General features: G+C 43.6%; 2 protein-coding genes across 5 annotated transcripts; one reads left to right on the top strand and one right to left on the bottom strand.

The window, feature by feature from the left end:
• The first annotated feature begins 4,990 nt into the window (after window positions 1–4,990).
• On the top strand, window positions 4,991–20,233 carry LOC109897412 (tripartite motif-containing protein 16-like). 2 transcript variants are annotated; one of them, XM_031827881.1, is made up of 5 exons: window positions 4,991–5,087; window positions 18,573–18,590; window positions 18,762–18,824; window positions 19,116–19,255; window positions 19,408–20,233. In XM_031827881.1, exons 1-5 carry the CDS (start codon window positions 5,027–5,029, stop codon window positions 19,846–19,848), a joined length of 723 nt encoding a protein of 240 aa, XP_031683741.1. In that variant the 5' UTR covers window positions 4,991–5,026; the 3' UTR covers window positions 19,849–20,233. The 2 variants fall into 2 exon arrangements, with proteins under 2 accessions (XP_031683741.1, XP_031683742.1); XM_031827882.1 differs by lacking the exon at window positions 18,573–18,590 and having other exon boundaries at window positions 4,995–5,087.
• Window positions 20,234–21,580: 1,347 nt separating this feature from the next.
• LOC109898717 (uncharacterized) lies at window positions 21,581–25,220 on the bottom strand. Of its 3 annotated transcripts, XM_020493814.2 has the most exons (7): window positions 25,064–25,206; window positions 24,081–24,315; window positions 23,482–23,896; window positions 23,120–23,384; window positions 22,951–23,034; window positions 22,704–22,876; window positions 21,581–22,608 (listed from the first exon to the last, which is right to left on the bottom strand). In XM_020493814.2, the coding sequence occupies exons 3-7, from the start codon at window positions 23,869–23,871 to the stop codon at window positions 22,471–22,473; spliced, it is 1,050 nt and encodes a 349-aa protein (XP_020349403.1). In that variant the 5' UTR covers window positions 23,872–23,896; window positions 24,081–24,315; window positions 25,064–25,206; the 3' UTR covers window positions 21,581–22,470. The 3 variants fall into 3 exon arrangements, with proteins under 3 accessions (XP_020349403.1, XP_020349402.1, XP_020349404.1); XM_020493813.2 differs by having other exon boundaries at window positions 23,482–24,315; window positions 25,064–25,220; XM_020493815.2 differs by lacking the exon at window positions 24,081–24,315.
• Between the last annotated feature and the right edge of the window lie 2,264 nt (window positions 25,221–27,484).

Raw genomic sequence — 27,484 nt, 5'->3', positions numbered from 1 at the left:
TACCTGTACCTTTGAATGATACACCTGACCTATATCTACGTCATTGCAGCTCTCCAATCTCTCTCAAACTAACCACGGATGTTTTGTTCAGCCTGTCCATCAGCATTAGGTAGTTGGTCACCTTTTACTTTCTCCACAAATAGCTCTCATCCAGCAGCCTGGTCTCATAGACCAGATGTAACATAGTAAATGTAAATTCAGGACACTCAAATTAGTATGATATGTTCGGCATGGTTACATAAGATGGATAATTTAAGCCAAAAATGAAAGTCGGGCATATACCGTGAACGTCTAGCAACCCAAAGGTTTCGTGTTCGATTCTCATCAAGGACAACTTTAGCATTTTAGCTAATTAGAAACTTTGCAACTGCTTAGCATGTTAGCTAACCCTTCCTCTAACCTTAACAATTTACCCTAACTCCTAACCCTAATTTCTAGACTAGCTAACATTAGGTTAGCGTTAGCCACCTAGCTAACATTAGGCATAACAAATTGGAATTCATAACATGTCATAAGTTTAGCAAATGCTTTACATATTGTACGGATTGCAATTTGTAACATATATGAATTGTAATTCATAACATATCATACGAAATGGATGTTGGACATCCACAAATGAATACATATCATAGGAAATGTAACATATCATACTAATTGGAGTGTCAGGATTTACATTTACTATGTTACATCTACCCATGAGTCCAGTTTGCATCCAGAGGAGCCTATCAGCACCAGGTCTGATGAATGCCTGTCTACCAAGAAGCTGGGGGAAGATGACACTGGTGCACATGAGAGTTGGAATCTTCAAGAATAGAATCTTATGAGTTTGTTGCTTAGCTTTAAAAAGGGATTTAAGAAAATGCATAAACAAGTCCATAATGTAGTTTCTAGATGAAACACATTCTAGAAGAACAAATTCTTATTTACAATGACGGCCTACCAATATATAACTATATACCAATATATAAGGCTCTGCATAGCATTATGGAGTGATGTATGGTGTCAAGGACAGAGTATATATCACAGGCCACAGATAGCTAAGCAAGAGAAAACAAAATACATTTGGAAAAGTGAGGATGGCCACATGGGATAGAGGAAAGGGGGGATAATAGACAAATCGAAGGATAAGAAATGAACGGGTGAGAAAGAAGGTAGAGGATAGAGTGAGTGAAGGGTGAAGAGAGAAAGAGAAATCTTACAGACCAATTGGGCTGCATGCCAGTGGTGCCACATAAATCTCTGGGTTCCCTGTCGCTAAGAAACCAACAATGACACCGTGCGTGGGCAGGGACCCCCGGCTTGGGATATCCTGTGATTAAGGAGTATTATGGGGTTTATGTTGCTCTGGCACAGCTAATGGGAAAATCATATTTAGTGCAAACATCTTTAATATCTTTAATGCTGGTTAATGTTTACCTTGTCTGTACCCCTGCTCTTTAAGCACAATGTAGGTTACCAAGTCCTATTCCTTCGAGGCCTACTTAGTAAACTCTTTGTAACTCATGTATACATGGTACACCATGGTGCGGTTTCCCAGACAGTGAATCTCCACTGAAAGTGCTTTTTAGTCCAGGACTAGGCTTAACCTATGCCGCGAAAACTGCCTCCGTGTATTTATGAGAACACGTTATCATATATAAGTCATGAACAACAATTCTTATACATTACATTAGTACATGTAGCAAACTATGTAATCATTTTTACAAGAAGTGTATTAGCCATTGCTTAAATTCAGCATTAACAAGCTTGGTAAAGTTCACGTACGAGCTTCATTGCATTTGCGGGTCCTGGGTTGCCAAGTGTAAGCAGAGTTGCTGGAAAGGTTGCGAAGTTCGTACTGACCCAAAAGCACACATAGAAAAACAGCCACCATGAGAAATGTGAGAGGAGGAAAGCACATGGCTTTTCAATCAGCTGGTAACAGGCTCCTAACAGGGCGTCAGAAAAGGAAATGATCGCAAGGGCATATAAAGCCTTACAGTCCCACATACAATTATGCTTCTAAATCTATATGGTACAGTATGCGTAGTGTGACATCATTTGAGTCATTTCACCATACCACTATAACATTATCATAACTCGTAACAAATGGAATAAAACACTAGCTATCAGATAAGTCAGTGAGTGGACATGTTCCTGTATGGAATATACCGTGGTGGTATTAGTCTGTTGCTTAGCTTTAAAATATATAGACATATAATAATGATGCTTAGCAACCCTGGAGGTGCTAAAATATCGTAGTGTAATACTCTTTAAGTCCACACACTGACAGCCCTACGCGGTGGGTGTTGAATGCTGATGTTTATTAGCATACCACACACTCCACATATCTGGTATTCTGGTGGCCAGCACGAAGCAGGCACTTTCACTTCATTAAAATGCCTCTTCTAATAGCTGGATGTCCCCGAACACAGTGACCCATTGAAACACTGTGTCCTGTCAGGTAGTTATTTTGTTACAGAAATACAGAAATCCTCCTGTTTGAAATGATTTGGAGATAGGAGGCAGGTAAGGTGCACCTTCCCATGCAGTATCTGAGGATGCCGGCAGCATGGCTTTTGACATTACAAGCTAGAACACTTCAACACAAGCCCGCAGCCCAAGAATCATACAGTATCTGCAAGGGCAATGTAAACGTCATTCAATAGCTCCGCATTTAGCTCCATACTACACATTCACAATATTCCATCACCTTTCTATAGGCTAGGCCTACTATATATTTTTTCTCAACTTTCCTAATATTAAGCACATTGCTTATCTTTACAGCAGGAGATTAGCCTACCTGGCTGGCATGAAAATGAACCACAGTTTGGAGAGAGAGGTCCAAGATATTGGTCCATTCTAAATCAAATCAAATTTCACACATATACACTACCGGTCAAAACGTTTAGAACACCTACTCATTCAAGGTTGTTTTTTTGTTTTTTAAAAACTATTTTCTACATTGTAGAATAATAGTGAAGACATCAAAACTATGAAATAACATATTGAAATAACACATAATCATGTAGTAACCAAAAAAGTGTTTAAAAAATCTAAATATATTTGAGATTTGAAATTATTCAATGTAGCCACCCTTTGCCTTGATGACAGCTTTGCACACTCTTGGCATTCTCTCAACCAGCTTCATGAGGTATTCACCTGGAATGCATTTCAATTCACAGGTGTGCCCTGTTAAAAGTTCATTTGTGGAATTTCTTTCTTCCTTAATGCATTTGAGCCAATCAGTTGTGTTGTGACAAGGTAGGGGTGGTAAACAGAAGATAGCCCTATTTGGTAAATGACAGAGTCCATATTATGGCAAGAACAGCTCAAATAAGCAGAGAGAAATGACAGTCCATCATTACTTTAAGACATGAAGGTCAGTCAATCAAGAAAATTTCAGGAACTTTGAAAGTTTCTTTAAGTGCAATTGCAAAAACCATCAAGCGCTATGATTAAACTGGCTCTCATGAGAACCGCCACAGGAAAGGAAGATCCAGAGTTACCTCTGCTGCAGAGGATAAGTTCATTAGAGTTACCAGCCACAGATTGCAGCCCAAATAAATGCTTCACAGAGTTCAAGTAACAGACACATCTCAACATCAACTGTTCAGAGGAGACTGTGTGAATCAGGCCTTCATGGTCCAATTGCTGCAAAGAAACCACGACTAAAGGACACCAATAATAAGAAGAGGCTTGCTTGGGCCAAGAAACATGAGCAATGGACATTAGACCAGTGGAAATCTGTCCTTTGGTCTGATGAGTCCAAATTTGAGATTTGTGGCTCCAACCGCTGTGTCTTTGTGAGACACAGAGTAGGTGAACAGATGATATCCACGTGTGGTTCCCACCATGAAGCATGGAGGAGGAGGTGTGATGGTGTGGGGGTGCTTTAATGTTGACACTGTCTGTGATTTATTTAGAATTCAAGGCATACTTAACCAGCATGGCTACCACAGCATTCTGCAGCGATACACCATCCCATCTGGTTTGGGCTTAGTGGGACTATCATTTGTTTTTCCACAGGACAATGACCCAAAACACACCTCCAAAGGAACCAACAGCACATTTCACTGTGTCATACTCAAACAAACATTTTAGCACTGGTGTATGGGGCATGCGGGAGTCTATATGTAGGCTATGGGGCATGGTGGAATCTATATGTAGGCTTTTGGGCATGGTGGAGTCTATATGTAGGGGTTATTTGACCAATTTGACTAAGAGGGCCTCCACAATCCCCCGACCTCCATCCAATTGGGATGGTTTGGACTGTAGAGTGAAGGAACAGCAGCCAACAAGTGCTCAGCATATGTGGGAACTCCTTAAAGACTGTTGGAAAAGCATTCCAAGTGAAGCTGGTTGAGAGAATTTTATTTTACTAGGCAAGTAATTTAAGAACAAATTCTTATTTTCAATGACGGCCTAGGAACAGTGGGTTAACTGCCTGTTCAGGGGTAGAACGACAGATGTCAGCTCGGGGATATGAACTTGCAACCTTTCGGTTATTAGTCCAACGCTCTAACCACTAGGCTACCCTGCCGCCCCAGAATGCCAAGAGTGTGCAAAGCTGTCATCAAAGGTGGCTACTTTGAAGAGTCCAAAATCTCAAATATATTAGGATTTTTTTTGGTTACTACATGATTCAATATGTGTTATTTTATAGTTTTGATGTCTTCACTATTATTATACAATGTAGAAAATAGTACAAATTAAGAATAACCCTTCAATGAGTAGGTGTGTCCAAACTTTTGACTGGTACTGTATGTAAAAGGAGTATAGTGTTTGTGACATACTGTACAGTGTGTGTTTGCTTGTGTTTTTTTGCGCTCTCGAAAGGTTCACTAGGTTTGCAGAAGGTTCAGATGACAGGACCAACCCTTCGGTAACCCCTTACATCCAACTAAACTTCACCAGACACCCCTCATCTCCCAACCTGGGCACCTCCTGCCCTGACCCGCCACCCCCTCCCCATTCTCCTTGAGGAAATAAAAGTGTTCATGGAGAGAGGATCAGCCACTCTCTCTGCTGAAGACCATAGGGTACCATGCCATTGCCAAACTACGCTCCAAGCAGTAACAAAATCATGCCTGTGCCAAAGAAAGCAGGTAAGGGTTCATGATCTACTCTGTGAGCTTGCATGTGTTAATACATTATGTAATTGAAAGCGGACCAAAACCCTCTCCTCCTCAGTTGAACAGATTTTTAAAGCAAATGTAATAATCATTCAATCAGTATTACATTAATATAACATTTTATTGGATTCCCCAATAAATGATAGAAATTACCATTTTTTATGTATATTTCACATTATCAGAAATTAGCATTCATAATTAATATTCACATTCTCATGAATACATGTTTTGTGTTTTGTTGTGTTATAAATGGTTTTTCTTTATCAAACACCAGGCAAATAATGAATCATTTTGGATTGTTTTACTTTATGGACGTTGTATTGTTATGTCTCAAATGATTCATTGTAGTTTGTCAGTAACTCAACTAAATAATAAATAGGAAATCATTTCATTACCATTGAGTAATAGTGAATAGGGAAATTAGGATTGTTGTGGCTGATATATTTCTGAAAATCAAGTTATTCATGTTCCTATGCCTTCCTCACTGAAAACTACATCCAAATATGGAGTAAGTCCAGTGTCGTATTGTGCAATGATGCCAGTGTTGTTTTTCCTGACAACCTCAGTTGCAAAAGGCCAGTGCCTCCAGGTTTTTCTAGTCCACAGAATTAAGAAACGAGTCATTGTTTTAACAAGTTAACAAAGGAACCGACAGCCATTTCACTGTGTCATACTCAAACACACATTTTAGCACTGGTGTATGGGGCATGGTGGAGTCTATATGTAGGCTATGGGGCATGGTGGAGTCTATATGTAGGCTATGGGGCATGGTAGAGTCTATATGTAGGCTATGGGGCATGGTAGAGTCTATATGTAGGCTATGGGGCATGGTGGAGTCTATATGTAGGCTATGGGGCATGGTAGAGTCTATATGTAGGCTATGGGGCATGGTAGAGTCTATATGTAGGCTATGGGGCATGGTAGAGTCTATATGTAGGCTATGGGGCATGGTGGAGTCTATATGTAGGCTATGGGGCATGGTAGAGTCTATATGTAGGCTATGGGGCATGGTGGAGTCTATATGTAGGCTATGGGGCATGGTGGAGTCTATATGTAGGCTATGGGGCATGGTGGAGTCTATATGTAGGCTATGGGGCATGGTGGAGTCTATATGTAGGTTATGGGGCATGGTAGAGTCTATATGTAGGTTATGGGGCATGGTGGAGTCTATATGTAGGCTATGGGACATGGTGGAGTCTATATGTAGGCTATGGGGCATGGTAGAGTCTATATGTAGGCTATGGGGCATGGTGGAGTCTATATGTAGGCTATGGGGCATGGTGGAGTCTATATGTAGGCTATGGGGCATGGTGGAGTCTATATGTAGGCTATGGGACATGGTGGAGTCTATATGTAGGCTATGGGGCATGCGGGAGTCTATATGTAGGCTATGGGGCATGGTGGAGTCTATATGTAGGCTATGGGGCATGGTGGAGTCTATATGTAGGCTATGGGGCATGGTGGAGTCTATATGTAGGCTATGGGGCATGGTGGGGTCTATATGTAGGCTATGGGGCATGGTGGAGTCTATATGTAGGCTATGGGGCATGGTGGAGTCTATATGTAGGCTATGGGGCATGGTGGAGTCTATATGTAGGCTATGGGGCATCGTGGAGTCTATATGTAGGCTATGGGGCATGGTGGAGTCTATATGTAGGCTATGGGGCATGGTAGAGTCTATATGTAGGTTATGGGGCATGGTGGAGTCTATATGTAGGCTATGGGACATGGTGGAGTCTATATGTAGGCTATGGGGCATGGTAGAGTCTATATGTAGGCTATGGGGCATGGTGGAGTCTATATGTAGGCTATGGGGCATGGTGGAGTCTATATGTAGGCTATGGGGCATGGTGGAGTCTATATGTAGGCTATGGGACATGGTGGAGTCTATATGTAGGCTATGGGGCATGCGGGAGTCTATATGTAGGCTATGGGGCATGGTGGAGTCTATATGTAGGCTATGGGGCATGGTGGGGTCTATATGTAGGCTATGGGGCATGGTGGAGTCTATATGTAGGCTATGGGGCATGGTGGAGTCTATATGTAGGCTATGGGGCATGGTGGAGTCTATATGTAGGCTATGGGGCATCGTGGAGTCTATATGTAGGCTATGGGGCATGGTGGAGTCTATATGTAGGCTATGGGGCATGGTGGAGTCTATATGTAGGCTATGGGACATGGTGGAGTCTATATGTAGGCTATGGGGCATGGTGGAGTCTATATGTAGGCTATGGGACATGGTGGAGTCTATATGTAGGCTATGGGGCATGGTGGAGTCTATATGTAGGCTATGGGACATGGTGGAGTCTATATGTAGGCTATGGGGCATGGTGGAGTCTATATGTAGGCTACTGTGTGTACTCTGATATTCACACCCTACTTCTTACAGTAGCATTTCTGTGCAGGTTCACTTTTATAAGAGTGTTGTTCAGTTACGGTTAAGCTACATGGAATCTTAAGTGTTAATTACTGTTTTGGCATATGTACTTTATTATAAGGCTAGCTAAGGAGAGAGAGAGAGACAGACAAAAAATTACAGACAGAGAGAGAGAGAGAGAGAGACAGAGAGAGAGACAGACAGACAGACAGACAGACAGTGCTCATCGCTGGGTGTTTATTATGAATGTATGATGTTGATAACATGTTGTTTATTGACCACCAGTTAGTTATAAGCTCTATCATGTTCCTTTGACAGGCCCACTTTGCCAAGTACCCCTCTCCGCCTGTCTTGCTTCCAAATCTCTCCCCCATCTCATCAATCAGCTCATCAAACTGTTTCCCCCTCTTCTGACATCACCTCTCCAGACCACAATGTTCCCACCGGATCAAATCCATTCTTCAGCAGTCAGCTCTCACACAGCCTCACTGGCCCGTTGGCCATGTCAGGTCTCACACCTCATCTCTGTCTGTCACTTTGCTCCATGAAACTAATCTCTCTGAATGCTGCCAAGGATTCCGTCCACTTTATTTCTATATTTCTCATCCTCTTTCTCCCTCTCCAGTTTCCACTCTGTGCTTCTCCATATATCCCTCTGTCCATCCAACCCTGCTATGGATCCTTCACATGTAGCATTTCGCTACACTCGCATTAACATCATTAACATCTGCTAACCATGTGTATGTGACAAATACATTTGATTTGATTGGATTTGATGTATCCAGCCCAGTGTGGCCTCAATGTCCCATCACTCCCTATCACTGCCATCCTCTGGCTCCCATGGTAATGAAGTGTGAAGTCATGGACAGTAACTCAAGTACCTGGCTGTGAGACCCCATGTTTTATTCATGGCTGTTTGATTCTGTGAAAGTTGCTTCACTTCTGACTCATGAAGAATTCTATTTCTTCAGATTGCCAAATTTAAATTTAGACAGTTGCATTGCTGTTCATGACAATGTACTGCTAAACATTGATTATTACAAAGTCAATTGGAGCTAGGTCTTCACGGGTCCAGGTGGACCCGATATACCCGATTTCGGACCAGGGCCTGATCGGGTTCGGTTCTGAAATTCTAACTTGTCCCTCAGGTCCGGGTTGGGTCCTGTTTGATCGGACCCAGCCACGGCTCTGCATAGCCTCTAGCATATTTATTTCACGCTAATAAGGAGAATTTATTGACTTATAGAAGGCCTAGCCAACATATACTGTAAAGACCTATTTGTTAACCAGAAGAACAACTTGACTGACAAACAGATTTTTTTTGTCACTCAGACCAGTTAGGGTACGGGTTGGGTCTAGGTCGAGTTGTCCTTGGGTCCATTCTGGTCCTGGTCCAACTTCTTAGACCAGTGAAGACCTCTAATTGGAGCCCATCACATTTAATCTCATGTTGAGAACCTCCCAATGACTTTCTTATTTTTCTTCAAGAATGCTGTCATGTATCCTCCTGTTGGTTTGCACATATTTCTGTCCATGCTTTTTCCATCCATCTCCATTTCATTATCAGCATGGAACACCACAAGTTTTTTTTAGACACTTCATAACAGAGGGCAAAGGGATGGTTCTGAGCTTTGGCCAGCTCCCTTCACCTCTCTCCGTCACATCTCGTGATCTCCCTATCAGTGGAGATCCCGCTGTTCCCGAACCCGATCCGGGCAGAGAGCTCCATCTCTTCCAGGGGGGTTGCGCAGACCACCGGCGAGCACGTCCAACATAAGCAGCTTCTTTTCTACCATGTCAGAGGGTCATCGTCCTGGCCTCTGAAAGGCATCTACAGATGTCCTCAACATGGCCGACTGGCTTTCCTCCAATTACCAGGGAGGAGTCTTCATTTCATTCTGCGATTAGCTTCTGTCCATCCGCAGCACACCTGTCATATGTCCTGAATGTCGTTGTTACTGTGAATAAAAATCATACTCATCTTCAAAAACATCTCTAGAAATTGACAAATGTTCATTAAATGGACAAACTTTTCCAAGATCAGAAGAAATCAAATGCTGTTTCCAATACTGTTGGACTTCCATTCCAACCCTTCCCCTGCCAATTCAATCCTATGATTTCACAATTAGATTTATGGTTCAATGGATTCCAATGCATTTGACCCGTATGTTTGACCTGAGGTAGCAACCTCCCTTGTTTGTCATTTTCTGCCACTGTCTCTATGTCCCTGAACATTCATCCACCCGTTTTGTCTTTCTTTAAATGTCTCTATCTCTGTGTCAACTCATCAATCTCTCTGAGTATCTGTTTATCCATCTGTCAATCTGACCCCACTGAGAGCAGCAGGGTATCTGGCTGGGCTTATCCTCCACAGGGGAGCCAGAGCCCACTCATATCCCCCCCCCACCCCTGCCGGGCCCCGCTCATAATAACCAGCCATGTCTCTCTCCATGGTGACTCTGGATGTTTTCCAGTCACCATGGATGTCAGAAAGTCTTCAGACCCTTTCCCTTTTTGTCATTATGGGGTATTGTGTGTAGATTGATGAGGGGAAAAAACGATTTAATACATTTTAGAATAAGGCTGTAATGTAACAAAATGTGGGAAAAGTCAAGGGGTGTGAATACTTTCAGAATGCACTGTATACTGCCTGTGAAACTTTCTCTTCAAATGAGGATCAGACACTTTCAAATAGCAAGATTGCCTGTCAAATGCTCCATCACATTACTGTGCTAGAAAAAAATTTTAGCAGCCCCCCTCTTGACAGCGTTTTAGAGTTAAGTTCGTGCAATTCCACACATTGTGAAACGGGGCACAGAGAAAATGTTGACCATTTAAAGCAAGTTTGCTGCAAATCTACACATTTTACCATGCGGCAGAGAGACGATTTAGCAATTTTATAACTCATTTCATGTAATTGTACTCCTTTTGCCATGGTGGCGGAGAGAAACAATTGGCTGTTTGACAGCTAATTTCCTGCAATTCTATACATTTTTCCATAGGGTGGAGAGAAATGTTTGCAGGTTTTATGATATCTGAGTGAGACTGACTAACAAAATCACTTACTAACAAAATAAATGGGGGCCCCCCAGCCGATATTCCGACTGTGATTACTAAGTAGCTAGCTGGCCACTAGACTAATTTGTCAATATACAAATGTTTTGCTGATTGAGTGACTATCAGGGTCTGACATAACAAGAGAAAAACTGCTGATGCACAACCAAATACACCTTGTCTATTCTACTATTCTAACTTGCAACAGTAAGGCTTATTACATTTTTGGGGGGAGCCGCCAATTGCCCATCCCCGCTTTAAAATGTATATTTAAATCTCTCTACCCTCGCAATGATTCTCCTAAATACCTTGGTGATACCCTCCATCAATGTCTTACTTTTGCCATCTACTAACTATCCTTGGTTATCCCATTAGCCGACTCTTGCTATTTTTCTCTGTGTCCCTCCCTCTCCCATCGCTCTGTCCCTATAAGGGAGGATTCCGGGAGAGTATGGGGAGGGATGACGGATTAAGTGACCTGTCATCAACCCCTTTCCTTCCTACTACCCACGTCCCGACTCCAGAGATCAGATGTCCTTCTCCCTTTCTCTCTTGCCTGATCATTACTTCTACTTGTTGTTCAGCACAGTATACATTATATGCATGCCTTTCTGTCAAAGTCATTTTAATCTCTTTGGGGCAGTGTGCAGCTGTTCAGTCTTCAGGGCACATGCAGTGGAGTGTAAGTCACAAACATGGAAGCTTTATTGGAAAGACCAGTGGATCAGAATTCAGCCAACCACGATGGGAAGTTGTTGAAATACATCATAACCTCTAAACTGGGCATACAGTAATGTGGCAGCTTCTTTGGTACACATGCTTCAAGCAAGGAAGACAGTGAGGTTCTCAGCCTTATTCTTCCTTTGCTCATCCTCCCAGTTTCGCTTGGCCTCTGCTGATGTTGTAGCAAGCTCACATTTTTCTCATCATTCTGTCGGCTCCCTCTCCGCCACTGGGGAGACACATCGCAAAAGCTGGAGAGTTAGGTTTCCCTCAGACAGGTGCCAGCATGGACTGTCCTGCGCAAAAGAGCTGGGCTAAAAGGACAGACTGGCCAATCATTCCAGCAATGTGTTGGCAGGGCCACCGTGATCAATGACCAGTAGACCACCTTTCCTCTAAAAAGTAATCCATTGGTGTTAGCAAAGGCCCTGGCTTCCTGCAATGGTACAGACTGTCAGGAAGAACCATTAAGACATATCGCTCACGCTCTCTGCTATCCCCTCCATCACTGAAAACTTGCTATCTAGCGACATCCTCAAACACGCGTTTAGGGCATTTGAGAGCACTTTGGCATCGCAATGGATGTAGAAAATAAATGGAAACGCTCACTCTGTACCTAGTTCTCACGTGGGTGGGTGTGTAGGGGTACACGTGCGTACCTGTATCCTATGTGTGCACGTGTGTGTTATGTAAAGGAAAAAATACCCATATCAGTCCCTCCAGGATTTTTCCAGCAAATACGACACCATTCTGTATACTTCTGGCCCGTCCTTGGACACTGTGCTATCTAACCTCCAAACGAGCTTCAATGCCATACAACACTCCTTTCGTGGCCTCCAACTGCTCTTAAACACTAGTAAAACCAAATGCATGCTTTTCAACCGTTCGCTGCCTGCACCCGCACGCCCGACTAGCATCACCACCCTGGATGGTTCCGACCTAGAATATGTGGACATCTATAAGTACCTAGGTGTCTGGCTAGACTGTAAACTCTCCTTCCAGACTCATATCAAACATCTCCAATCTAAAATCAAATCTAGAATCGGCTTTCTATTCCGCAACAAAGCCTCCTTCACTCACGCCGCCAAACTTACCCTAGTAAAACTGACTATCCTACCGATCCTCGACTTCGGCGATGTCATCTACAAAATAGCTTCCAATACTCTACTCAGCAAACTGGATGCAGTTTATCACAGTGCCATCCGTTTTGTTACTAAAGCACCTTATACCACCCACCACTGCGACCTGTATGCTCTAGTCGGCTGGCCCTCGCTACATATTAGTCACCAGACCCACTGGCTCCAGGTCATCTACAAGTCCATGCTAGGTAAAGCTCCGCCTTATCTCAGTTCACTGGTCACGATGGCAACACCCACCCGTAGCACGCGCTCCAGCAGGTGTATCTCACTGATCATCCCTAAAGCCAACACCTTATTTGGCCGCCTTTCGTTCCAGTTCTCTGCTGCCTGTGACTGGAACGAATTGCAAAAATCGCTGAAGTTGGAGACTTTTATCTCCCTCACCAACTTCAAACATCTGCTATCTGAGCAGCTAACCGATTGCTGCAGCTGTACATAGTCCATCTGTAAATAGCCCACCCAATTTATTTACTTTTCTGCTCTTTTGCACACCAATATCTCTACCTGTACATGACCATCTGATCATTTATCACTCCAGTGATAATCTGAAAATTTTTAATTATTCGCCTACCTCCTCATGCCTTTTGCACACAATGTATATAGACTCTCTTTTTTTTCTACTGTGTTATTGACTTGTTAATTGTTTACTCCATGTTTAACTCTGTGTTGTCTGTTCACACTGCTATGCTTTATCTTGGCCAGGTCGCATTTGCAAATGAGAACTTGTTCTCAACTAGCCTACCTGGTTAAATAAAGGTGAAATAAAAAAATTAATAAAAAATTATAGAGGGGTTGCAAATTTGACCAATCACCACACTATTACTGTATAAAACAGTCAAATCACAGCAATATTACTGCATTAAACTGTTCAATGACCACACTACAAAAAGAAGGCTTGAAATTCTTACCAATCCCAACACTTTTACCACAAACAATGGTTCAATCAAGCCACTTAACAAATCCGCCTATGCCCTCAGACAGACCATCAAACAGGCAAAGCGTCAATACAGGACTTTTATGCTCGCTTCGAGGCAAGCAACACTGAAGCATGCATGAGAGCACCAGCTGTTCCAGACGACTGTAATCACGCTCTCCGTAGCCGATGTGAGCAAGACCTTTAAACAGGTCAACATTCACAAAGCCTCAGGGCCAGATGGATTACCAGGACGTGTACTTGGAGCATGCACGGACCAACTGGCATTTTAAACCTCTCCCTGACTGAGTCTGTAATACCTACATGTTTCAAACAGACCACCATAGTCCCTGTGCCCAAGAAAGCGAAGGTAACTTGCCTAAATGATTACCGCCACGTAGCACTCACGTTGGTAGCACTCACGCCACGTAGCACTCACATCAACACCATCATGTCGGAAACCCTAGACCCACTCCAATCCACATACCACCCCAACAGATCCACAGATGACGCAAGCTCAATCGCACTCCACACTGCCCTTTCTCACCTGGACAAATGGAACACCTATGTGAGAATGTTGTTCATTGACAACAGCTCAGCATTCAACACCATAGTGCCCACAAAGTTCATCACTAAGCTAAGGATCCTGGGACTAAACACCTCTTTCTGCAACTGGATCCTGGACTTCCTGACGGGCCGCCCCCAACAATGAGACAGTCTATAGGGAGGAGCAGACCTGGCAGTGTGGTGTCAGGACAACACCCTCTCCCTCAATGTGAGCAAGACAAAGGAGCTGATCATGGACTATAGGAAAAGGACGGGCATCGACGGGCTGAAGTGGAGCAGGTCGAGAGTTTCAAGTTCCTGGTCATGGTCTAAACACATCAAGGCAGTTGTGAAGAGGGCATGACAACACCTTTTCCCCCTCAGGAGAATGAAAAGATTTGTCATGGGTCCCCAGATCCTAAAAGAAAAGTTCTACAGCTGCACCATCGAGAGCATCCTGATGGGTTGCATCACCGCCTGGTATGGCAACTGCTCGGCATCTGACCGTAAAGCGCTACAGAAGGTAGGAGGCCAAGCTTCCTGACATCCAGGACCTATATACATGGCGGTGTCAGAGGAAGGCCATAAAATTGTCAAAGACTCCAGTCACCCAAGTCATAAACTGATTTCTCTGCTACCGCACAGCAAGTGGTACCGGAGCGCCAAGTCTAGGACCAAAAGGCTCCTTAACAACTTCAACCCCCAAGCCATAAGACTGCTGAACAATTAATCAAATGGCCACCCGGACAATTTACATTGACACCATCCCTTTGTTTTATACTGCTGCTACTCGCTGTTTATTATCTATGCACAGTCGCTTTACAAATTACATCGACTAATGGGGGGTACCCCCACATTGACTCGTTACCAGTACCCCCTGTATATAGCCCTGTTATTGTTATGTAATTTTCTTGTTACTTTTTGATTCAAATTATTATATATTTTTTAACTATAGTTTATTTAGTAAATATTTTCTGAACTCTATTTCTTGAACTGCATTGTTGGTTAAGGGCTTGTAAGTAAGCATTTCACGGTAAGGTCTACTACACCTGCTGTATTCGGCGCATGTTACAAATAAAATTTGATTTGACATGTCAACAAACCTTTACCCCAGTCAGTGCATTTTCAAACCTATGGTTGACTTCTTCTGAGCCTTGGTACAGATAACATGAATTTTTGTGTGAATGGGTCCCTTGAGAGATACTGGTAGATGAAAAGTAAGAGTCAACAAAACCCAGGGAACTTGAAATAAATGAAGAACAGGGCTCAAGTATCTGAGAACACCCTTGTATTGTAAGCCATCACAAGATATCACAAGAAATATTTGGACCAATCAAAATGACATGAACAAAGCCACATTTAGCATAACTTTGGACCACATTTGCAACAACTTCCGCTTTACTGTTTCATTGACATTTCACAATGAGTTATCTAAGAAAAAAAACATTTACCGCAAATCAAGCATATACCTGATGACCAAACTGTCAACCGCTGGCATGTCAAAGAGGTACAGTGCCTTGCAAGTGTATTCACCCCCCTTGGTGTTTTTCCTATTTTGTTGCATTACAACCTGTAATTTAAATGGATTTGTATTTGTATTTCACATAATGGACATACACAAAATAGTCCAAATTGGTGAAGTGAAATGAAAAAATAAATAAATAAATAAGAAACGGAAAAGTGGTGTTTGAATATGTATTCACCCCCTTTGCTATGGAGCCACTAAATAAGATCTGGTGCAACCAATTACCTTCAGAAGTCACATATTTAATTAAATAAAGTCCACATGTGGGCAATCTAAGTGTCACATGATCTCAGAATATAAACACCTGTTCCGAAAAGCCCCAGAGTCTGCAACACCACTAAGCAAGTGGCACCACCAAGCAAGTGGCACCATGAAGACCAAGGAGCTCTCCAAACAGTTCAGGGACAAAGTTGTGGAAAAGTACAGATCAGGGTTAGGTTATAAAAAATATCTGAAACTTTGAACATCCCACGGAGCACCATTAAATCCATTATTAAAAAATGGAAGGAATATGGCACCACAACAAACCTACAAAGAGAGGGCCGCCCACCAAAACTCACAGACCAGGCAAGGAGGGCATTAATCAGAGAGGCAACAAAGAGACCAAAGATAACCCTGAAGGAGCTGCAAAGCTCCACAGCGGAGATTGAAGTATCTGTCTATACGACCACTTTAAGCCGTACACTACACAAAGCTGGGCTTTACGGAAGAGTGTCCAGAAAAATGTCATTGCTTAAAGAGAAAAATAAGCAAAAACGTTTGGTGTTTGCCAAAAGGCAAGTGGGAGACTCCCCAAACATATGGAAGAAAGTACTCTGGTCAGATGAGACTAAAATGTAGCTTTTTGGCCATCAAGGAAAATGTTATGTCTGGCGCAAACCCATCACCTCCCATCACCCCAAGAACACCGATGTTTTTCATCGGCAGGGACTGGGAAACTGGTCAGAATTGAAGGATGGTTCTAAATACAGGGAAATTCTTGAGGGAAACCTGTTTCAGTCTTCCAGAGACTTGAGATTGGGATGGAGATTCACCTTCCAGCAGGACAATGACCCCAAGCATACTGCTAAAGCAACACTCGAGTGGTTTAAGGGGAACCATTTAAATGTCTTGGAATGGCCTAGTCAAAGCCCAGACCTCAATCCAATTGAGAATCTGTGGTATGGGCCTCCCGGGTGGCGCAGTGGTTAAGGGCGCTGTACTGCAGCGCCAGCTGCCAGCTGAGACTCTGGGTTCGTGCCCAGTCTCTGTCGTAACCGGCCACGACCGGGAGGTCCGTGGGGCGACGCACAATTGGCCTAGCGTCGTCTGGGTTAGGGAGGGTTTGGCCGGTAGGGATATCCTTGTCTGATCTCGCACCAGCGACTCCCGTGGCGGGCCGGGCGCAGTGCGCGCTAACCAAGGTTGCCAGGTGCACAGTGTTTCCTCCGACACATTGGTGCGGCTGGATTCCGGGTTGGATGCGCTGTGTTAAGAAGCAGTGCGGCTTGGTTGGGTTGTGTATCGGAGGACTTTCAACCTTCGTCTCTCCCGAGCCCGTAAGGGAGTTGTAGCGATGAGACAAGATAGTAGCTACTAACAATTGGATACCATGAAATTGGGGAGAAAAAGGGGTAAAAAATTCACACACACAAAAAAAAAGAGAATCTGTGGTATGATTTAAAGATTGCTGTACACCAGCAGAACCCATCCAACTTGAAGGAGCTGGAGCAGTTCATTCTTGAAGAATGGGCAAAAATCCCAGTGACTAGATGTGCCAAGCTTATAGAGACATACCCCAAGAGACATGCAGCTGTAATTGCTGCAAAAGGTGGCTCTACAAAGTATTGACTTGGGGGAGGGTGAATAGTTTTGAGGGGAGAAAGAGAGTTTTCAGTTATTGTGTGTTATTTCTTGTTTGTTTCACAATAAAAAATATTTTGCATCTTCAAAGTAGTATGTTATGTATATCAAATGATACAAACCCCGTAAAAATCTATTTTTATTCCAGGTTGTAAAATACAAAGGGGGGGGGGGGGGGGGGTAATGTGAACCTTGTTGAGGCAATTAAAACATATTAAGTCTGATAGGTGAGAATGAGAGATGAGCTGAAATGAGATGGATGACCCTGTGAAAATCAAGTCATTTGAGCTAATGTCGCCCATAGACGAAAGGAGACTGACGGACGGTGACAGTCTGAGTGGAAACAGCAATAGCACCCAGTTTTCTGAGAAAGTGGGATGACAAATGAATGGACAGGACGGAGAACTGGAGATTAAACAACATCTAGAGTACTTCAGCAGCAGAGACAAACATGCTGTCAGTGGCGTGAAATAATGTCCATCACACACAATTTGTAATCTTATAACGGCCTGACCCCTGGGGTCAGTGGCTGTGATGTGTGTCCTTAGCGGATGTAAAGCCGTAACCCAAACCTGGGCTGGTATGGGTAAACTACATTAATCAGTGCTAAGAAAAAAGACTCAGAATAGCACGCACTCTCCAAAGTGATATATGGCATAAAGGCAAATAGTGGGAGGGAGGGGGGATGAAGGCAGAGAGTGACAGGAGCAGGGAGATAGAAGCAAGGAAAGGAGAGATGAAGAGAAGGAAGGGAGAGAAGGAATCATGGTCAGTAACTGCACCTAGCACAACCTCTACAAACTGCAGCTAGCACAACCTCTACAAACTGCAGCTAGCACAACCTCTACAAACTGCACATAGCACAACCTCTACAAACTGCAACAAGCACAACCTCTACAAACTGCAACTAGCACAACCTCTACAAACTGCAACAAGCACAACCTCTACAAACTGCAACTAGCACAACCTCTACAAACTGCACATAGCACAACCTCTACAAACTGCACATAGCACAACCTCTACAAACTGCAACTAGCACAACCTCTACAAACTGCAACTAGCACAACCTCTACAAACTGCAACTAGCACAACCTCTACAAACTGCACATAGCACAACCTCTACAAACTGCAACTAGCACAACCTCTACATACTGCAACTAGCACAACCTCTGCAAGCTGCACATAGCACAACCTCTACAAACTGCACATAGCACAACCTCTACAAACTGCAACTAGCACAACCTCTGCAAATGCACAGTGAATAAATACATAACAACAATCTGACACAAGATAATGTTCTACTTGGGAAAGAAAATTCATTTTTGCCTTTTTTCTGTAGGAAGAAAAGCTCCTGCAGGTATGATTTCTGTAATACTGCATGTATAAGTACTGAAAAGCCTTTGTAAATCCTGACTAACAATGGCATCCCAGGAATTACATTAGACCGGTGGTGTAATTCAAACTGGATTATCTCATCAGTATACCGTTAATGGATTTCACACTTTATCTCTCTCTCTCCACATAACAGAGGTGCCGCCGGTGTACGAGCCCAATATTCATGATCCCACCACCAGGGCTGACCTCATGAAATGTAAGGCCATGTATTTGGCTCTTTATCACTTTGGGCCTCACTCTCTGTAATGCATTTGATGCTAAATCCTGCTTTCCCACAGCCTATACAATGTTGAAATGCACAATTATGACCTGGCTTACAGTACATCCGCTTCACGGCCTACACACAAGAGATTGTACATATCTCAATAATATCGCAGTACTCATCTGACCTTATCTGTTCTCCGACCCTTTCTTCTCATCCATATTCATCCAACCACTCAACTCAATTCCTTTCTCTTCACCTCATCGTTTCTCTTTCTCCCCTCAGACTGGATCCCCCTCTCCCTGGATGACAAAACGGCCCAGAAGCTGCTGTGGATATCCGAGAGCAACCTCAAGGTGTCGCGTATGTCAGAGGAGGTGTGTCCATACCCCATGAGACCGGAGAGATATGAGCATTCGCCACAGGTTGGTCTGCCATCCTCAGTTACAGGGCCCACATCATAGTGCCATTGTGTAACTAAAGTGTGCCCACCGTTTTGGAGATGCCATCAGTGCATGCCTGGCTCTAAGACATCTCTAATATACCCTTTCTACTATCCACTCTCTACTCTGTGCAGGTGCTGTGTAAGGAGGGTCTGTTGGGGCAGAGAGGCTACTGGGAGGTGGACTATGGCGGCTGGGTGGTGATTGGGGCAGTGTACGAGAGCATGGGCCGGAAGGAAGGGCAATGTGGGCTGGGGGAGAACGAAAGCTCATGGGGTGCGGGCTGGGCCGGCTCCTGCTACCAAGTCTGGCACAACGGGGAGAACGTGGAGGTCGGGCTCCCTTTGTGCAACACCATGAGCATATACCTGGACCAGCCCGCTGGCATCATCAAGTTCTTCATCGTGGAAGGAGAAGAGGAGGCGGAGAAGGCGGTGCGACTGATACACAAGTTCAAAACTAACCTCAAAGAGAAGATTCTACCTTGTTTCTGGGTTGGCAGTAAATCCTTCTGTTGGATCCGGAAGAAAGAGGGACAGGAACAAGAAGGGTGTAGGAAAGGAGATATGGAATAACGGGTCAGGGAATTTGTAAGAGAGGGAGGTAAAGTGAACGAGAAGATATATGTTTCTAATATTTGGAGAACAAGCACTAGTGTCAGAATGCAGAATTGAAGCAGAGAATAATCAAATTATCTGTTCACATGTCTATGGTTTTAAGTGTTGCTGTTATCCCTCTGTTGCATGAGGACAACATACATGTGAATTACTAGGCTATATTATATTTAGAATGACAATTTTTATTATATTGACTATTACTATTTATTAGTACTGTCAGTCGTTTTTGTTACAGCACTAGTGTTAAAGTAGGGTGTGTAGTTTCAATTCATAGCATATATTTGTTTTCTGATTGAACCATGGTCATGTATGAATGTGATGAATAAATACAACTGTGTAACAATAGAGTTAAACTATTTACACTGAAAAAATATATATAAATGCAACATGAAACAATTTTACTGAGTTAAGGTTCATATAAGGGAATCATTCAATTGAATTAAACTCATTAGGCCCTAATCTATGGATTTCACATGACTGGGAAAACAGATATGCATCTGTTGGTCACAGATACCTTTTTAAAAAAGGTAGGGCAGTGTATCAGAAAGTATCTGGTGTGACCACCATTTGTCTCATGCAGCGAGACACATCTCCTTCACATAGAGTTGATCAGGCTGTTGATTGTGGCCTGTGGAAATTTGTCCCAATCCTTTTCAATGGCTGTGCAAAGTTGCTGGATATTGGCAGGAACTGGAACACGCTGTCGTACACGACCCAGAGCATCCCAAACATACTCAATGGGTGACATGTCTGGTGAGAATACAGACCATGGAAAAACTGGGACATTTTCAGCTTCCAGGAATTGTTTACATATCCTTGTGACATGGGGCCATGCACTTTCATGCTGAAACATGGCTGTGGATGAATGGCACGACAATGGACCTCAGGGTCTCATCACAGTATCTCTATGCATTCAAATTGCCCTAGATAAAATGCAATTGTGTTCGTTGTCCGTAGCTTATGCCTGCCCATACAATAACCCCACCATGTGGCACTCTGTTCACAACGAAGACATCAGCTCATCCACACGACACCATACACAATGTCTGCCATCTGCCCGGTATAGTTGATACTGGAATTAATCCGTGAAGAGCATACTTCTCCTGCGTGCCAGTGGCCGTTGAAGGTTAGCATTTACCTACTTTAGTCAGTCAGGTCAAGACCCTGGTGAGAATGACAAGCATGCAGATGAGCTTCCCCGAGACGGTTTCTGACATAAATTATTTGGTTGTGCAAAGCCACAGTTTCATCAGTTGTCCGGGTAGCCGGTCACAGAAGATCCTGCAGGTGAAGGAGCCAGATGTGGAGGTCATGGGCTGGCGTGGTTACATGTAAGTCTGCAATTGTGATGCCGGTTGGACGTACTATCAAATTCTCTAAAATGATGGAGGCGGCTATTGGTAGGGAAATGACGATTCAATTCTCTGGCAACAGCTCTGGTGGACATTCCTGCAGTCAGCATGCCAATTGCACACTCCCTCAACTTGAGACATCTGTGGCCATTGTGTTGTGTGACAAAACATTTTAGAGTTGCCTTTCACTGTCCCCAGCACAATGTGCACCTGTTAAGATACCTAAACAGCAATATCATTTATAACACCTGTGGCTGGATTATCTTGGTAAAGGAGAAATGATCACTAACAGGGATGTAAAGAAATGTGTACACAAAATGAGAGAAATAAGCTTTTTGTGCCATATGGAACATTTATGGGACCTTTTATTTCAGCTCATGAAACATGGGACCAACACTTTACATGTTGTGTTTATTTCTGTTCAGGATATTACTTAATTGATACTGCCCTCTCTAGGACAGCCATTATACTGCATCCAAATAATATTCAGTGTCAGAACCAACAGCCTGATTCACAGATGTTGTTCCTTAATTTAAACCATACAGGTACTCAAATTAAAACAGTTATCTGCTTTTGAAAAGTTGGGAGATGATAGATACATCTCTGTTCACCTCCTCCGCTTTCTCTCGCTCTCACAGTCAACACATTTGAAGGACATTATTATTATAATAGTGTCAATATCAGAGATTGTACACGTACTATCATTCTACCAGTCAGTCATTCATTGGCAAGGTAGAAGTACAAAAAGCCATGTTTCATGGAGACATGGTGCCCTTCACTCACAATTTGAAAAGCTACAGGCTTCATATTAAAAAGCCCCCTAGAGCCAACCATTTCTAGAAGGGTGACCCATCCTCCACAAATCTACTTGGCAAAGTCCCACAACAGATTCAACACCTGTGTCAGTTAGAAACATTTCAATATGTTAGTGTCCATGTTGGTCAGTACAGTGGGTCACTATGAGCACATTTGAAGTTGTGTGTAGTGAGTTGTCTTGTAGTGTTTATGGGTGTAAGGTAATGTGTTGAAAATTATATTAGTGTGTATACAAGCATATGTTATGTCAGTTAATCCTCTCTGGGTTCACTGTTGTTACTACCAAATTTGGGGTTAGTGATTAGCTAATACACTGGGGTACTTTTCCACCTGCCAGCCAATCAATTAGCTTTCTTTCATCCACACACATCCTCTCTCTCACTCCTTCATCCCCTCACTTTCTTTGGCTCTCTCAGTGTTTGAGGGAGAAGTCTCCCGTGTTGAGGCGAGGGCGAGGTAGTCCTCCAAACATTTCTGTTCCGTCGTTGGCTCCTGGGGCCAACAGGGCCTTCATGCTGGCAGCAATATGATCCAGGTCAGCTACACCAGCCTACAACACAGAGACAGTTAGTGGGTATGCGTGTCAGAATGACTGATTGACAGAGAGAAAGTGAGCTGTATGTTTTTAAATGAAGGTTGACTGACCCGTTCCCCACTGTGGCCTTCTCCCTGGTGGGGTCTGTTGCCCTTGAAGCCCCACACAGGAACAGACACGGGGAGGGAGCGGGCCATGTTCATGGGGTTGGGGTGACGGGATGAGAATGACTGCCCCATGGCCATGCTGCGGGGGGGGGGAGGACAGTCCTCACTTAACGAGCCTGGAGCAGAGAGGAGGCACATATTAAGAGCATTAGATCATCATTAACTAATATTACGACACACATACACTCACCATCAGTGCTCTCCTCCTCTCCATCGGACTCAAAGAATGGTTCACAGTCACGAGACAGCGAGTCCTCATCCATGGAAAATACTCCTGAAGCAGAGAGAGATTAATATTTACGAAGTCATTCAGACCTGGAGATAAAAAAAAAAAAATTGTCCCACAGAGCTGTGTTCACCTGCAGTCTCATTCAGATTACGTCTCCTTTCGTCCATGTCCTCCTCTTCCTCACACTCTTCCTCCAAGTACCCAATTCCAGGAATGTCTCTCCCTCGTCCAGCCTCCTCTATCATCACAGCCATCTCTCGCTCCCTCTCTCCATTCCCATGCTGCCCAGCAGCTTGACCAATGACAGCCCCTGAGTGGTAGATTGATGGGTAGCTTTGCGAATAGAGTGTGGTATTGGGGCTGATGGTTCCCACCCCACCCTCACCTGTTAGGCCCTGTGGAAGAGAAGTTAAGAACTTTACGATCACACACAGCACTATGAATGACAGCCACATTGAATGGCACAAAATGACTGACAGTCAGTCTACTCACCACCCTGTCAGTGGGCATGTCCACTACCAGTTTAGCTCCTCCGTCTCCTGCACTCAGACGTGTATATCTATGCGCCGTTAGCATAGATGTGGAGTGTAGCACCGCAATGTCGTCCATGTAGCGCCGCGAAGACTCAGCCAAAGCCCCCTGACCCCACACGTGATAGGAGAAATCCCACTTCCGGCCTCCGGCAGGCAAGCCACTGCCACTCTCTCTTTTCCTCTCATCTCCCTCCACTGCAGATGGCCAGAACTTCTTACAGGCTGTAAGAATAGCCAGGTCGCAGCCTGACTTCTGACAATATCCCTCCGCTGCGGCAAGTAGTGCCAGCCAGCTCTCTTTGTGGTTGTCTGGGATCTCGGGGTCAGATGATTGGGTGATGGAGGCCATGATGGGTAAACAGGACTTCCAATGACTGTTGGATGTGTTTAATTTATTAGGGCTAGCTTTTATGGAACGTATAGATGCTTTGTAACTGTTATTATTGATCAATAGTTCAAATGGTTTAGGTTAGTGTAATCAGGCACCTGTAGGACTCAGACAGCAGTTTGATATTAAATACTATATATTTTTGTTAACAAGTCTTGTGATAAATTTACCTTTTTTCTCACTGGATTGTAGGCTGTAGTGTTGTGTTTTTGGAATCTGCTTTTGGCTAATCTGAGGAAACGTTAGGATCCTTTTTCAATTGCTGGTTTGGTTTAAGCTAAGAATAAAACTATCCTGAGTTGTTATAAAGCAGGTTTCAGAGGCACAAGGTGATTGTTTAATATTATTAATGTCAGTGTGCCTGAGAGAACTAGGGGAGAGAAACGAAAATGTTGCTGGTGTTACCTGGAAAAACAAAATGGAGAAATAAAGCTTGAGTTGCCCCCCCAAAAAAGTTTGCATTGTTAGTCATTATAGCAATATTAGCTGATGTCACTAGCTAGGCACTATTTCGATTATGACTAAACCAGAATTCAGATAATAATCTCGTAAAATTAGGCATGATGAAACTTCATGAAATTAGATTACAAATTATTTGCTTGAGTTGAGTGTAAAATTCACATGATCCAAATACTGTACATATATTTCAATTCCATATAACTTTTCTGACGTCAGACTGCCTTGTTGCAGTCTGAGTTCATGGTCAATATCTCAGTGGTCAATATCTCAGTGGCAGTTTGAGGATGTTCCAAAATAGATCTATGCAAACCGTGGGAAGACGTTGTCCACCTGTCGTTACGTCTCGCGAACTGTCGCAATTCAGCGTCGTCGTCCCCCCTTCCTCCCTCACACAATCTCGTGCATTCGTTAGCATACGAACTGGCTCTGCCAAAACCTTGTGGGGTGACTACCTGCTCTAGACTTACCCAGTTCGTTTCTAAATGTCATCGCTGTGATTATTACTACCAGGAAAGCACTTCATGAAAATGCAATGTTCATGACTGCGGATTGTTTGTTTGCTAACATGCTAGTCAACTGGTCTCCTGTGCTCTCTCCTCCCAACATGAACACATTTCACCTCCATTTCTTGCCTTTGCAGAGACACTAGCACATACAGACACAAATAAACAGCAATAACAAGAAGTCAGCTTACACATTCAGTTCCTTATTTCGTCTGTTGCAAGCGTTTTTCTAGTTCTAATTGTTTCGTTATCCCTCTTTGTCTGATTCTTCATCTCTCAAGAATAGTCTCCCCTAGACTCCGACGTTGCTGTTTAGAGACGCTAGATGAGACGCACGTTTTACACGTGACTGTGGGCGGGCTCGTACTCGTCTTGTTTTGGACGCGCACTTGGACGAGGCTTGGGGCTGGCTGCATCTCAATAGTTTGTCATGGTTTCTTCTACTGGTATAATTTACTTCATCCTCACTGATCTGACATGATGGATAGCTTGACAGGTGGAAGCAAATGCTTTTGGTAGGCTTTTCAATCTCCATATTATTCCCACCTAAACTGTCTTCTAATTTTGCAGTGCAGATTAAGGAAAAGAGAGGAGAGTAAAACGTTACATTTTTATTTAACTAGGCAAGTCAGTTAAGAACAAATTCTTATTTACAATGACAGCCTACCCCGGCCAAACCCTAACGACACTGGGCCAATTGTGCACCGCCCTATGGGAGTCCCAATCACAACCAGTTGTGATACAGCCTGGAATCGAACCAGAGTCTGTAATGACACCTCTAGCCCTGAGATGCAGTGCCTTAGACCCCCTGTGCCACTCGGGAGTACTAAAACTGGGATGCAACTTTGAGAAGACAGACAACAACAACCACTTGCCGCCTTCACCACTTCTGTTTTTCGGTGTGATTTTTCTGTTCTTTGCTACATTGGTGGCAGCACCAGGATACTCACTGTCACTCATACATTTGTTAGAAGTGTTTCACTATTCTCATTGGGATTTTCATTACCACCACTGATGTCTAATAAACTGCCATTTTCATAATTACATGAAACTGACAAATATTGCAAGAATAGAGCCCCATGGTGGAGGTGTCATAACAGTAGTAGGCCTGATTACCCACAATAAGGAGACAGCCTACAGGAAGGAGGTGAGGGCCCTGGTGGAGTGGTGCCAAGAAAATAACCTCTCCCTCAACATCAACAAAACAAAGGAGTTGATCGTGGACTTCAGGAGAAGCAGAGGGAGCACGCCCGCATCCACAGGACCGCAGTGGAGAAGGTGAAAAGCTTCAAGTTACTCGATGTACACATCACTGATAATCTGAAATGGTCCACCTACAGACAATTTGGTGAAGAAGAAACAACAGCATCTCTTCAACTTCAGGAGGCTGAATAAATTTGGCTAGGCTCCTAGGATCCTCACAAACTTTTACAGAAGCACATTTGAAAGCATCCTGTCAGCTGTATCACTGCCTGGTATGGCAACTGCACCGCCTGCAACTGCAGGGTTCTCCACTGGGTGCTGCGGTCTGCCCAAAGCATCCCCAGTGGCGCTGCCGATGGCACAGGAAGGCCAACACCCGAGCCATGGCCTGTTCAACCGCTATCATCCAGAAGGCGAGGTCAGTACAGGTTCATCAAAGCTGGGACTGAGAGACTGAAAAACAGCTTCTATCCCAAGGCCATCAGACTGTTAAATAGCCATCAATAGCTGGCCTCCAGTCGGTACCCTGCCCTGCACCTTAGAGGCTGCTGCCCTATGTACATAGAATCACATGTCACTTTAATAATGGAACACTGGTCACTTTAATATTTTTTACATACTGCTTTATTCATTTCATATGTATATACTGTATTCCAGCGGTTTAAGGCACTGCATCTCAGTGCTTGAGGCGTCACTACAGATGCCTGGTTCAAATCCAGGCTGTATCACAACCGGCTGTGATTGGGAGTCCCATAGGGCAGCGCACAATTGGCCCAGCGTCGTCCGGGTGATTGTAAATAAGAATTTGTTCTTAACTGACTTGTCTAGTTAAATAAAGGTTAAAGAAAAAAATCAATAAATAAATTCCGGTCAATGCCACTCCGACATTGCTCGTCGTTATATTTATATATTTCTTCATTCCATTATTTTACTCTGAGATGTGTGTATTGTTCGATACTACTGCACTGTTGGAGCTAGGAACACAAGCATTTTGCTACACCCGCAATAACATCTGCTAAATATATATATGTGACCAATACAATTTGATTTGAATACCCATAAAACCTAGTTGTCAAACAGAGAAATGGTTCCAATCGTTTTTCCACCATTAATTTTTCCCATATGGGATTTCAGAAACCCATAAGGGCTGTGTTCGTGTAGGCTTACCCTGGCGTGACGTTTTGATAATCATGTAAATCTCGGACAAGGAGATTTATCAGTATATTCGGCTCTATTTACTCTCAGATTCGAAAATGCTAATTGCCATCAAGGTGGACATCATGCAAAACTACAAATCCCTGCAAGCTCCTGCACATCATCGCTAGCTGACACCCTTGTTAACAGGTATTGTGTCAATTCAAAACTTGCACAAGACAGTTCACAGAATTGTCCATTTAAAGAAATTTAGC

Source organism: Oncorhynchus kisutch, linkage group LG6 (genome assembly GCF_002021735.2).
Source record: "Oncorhynchus kisutch isolate 150728-3 linkage group LG6, Okis_V2, whole genome shotgun sequence".
Taxonomy (NCBI): domain Eukaryota; kingdom Metazoa; phylum Chordata; class Actinopteri; order Salmoniformes; family Salmonidae; genus Oncorhynchus; species Oncorhynchus kisutch.
The sequence above is the reverse complement of the archived record's forward strand: the minus strand, read 5'-3'. Positions and strand labels throughout refer to the sequence as shown.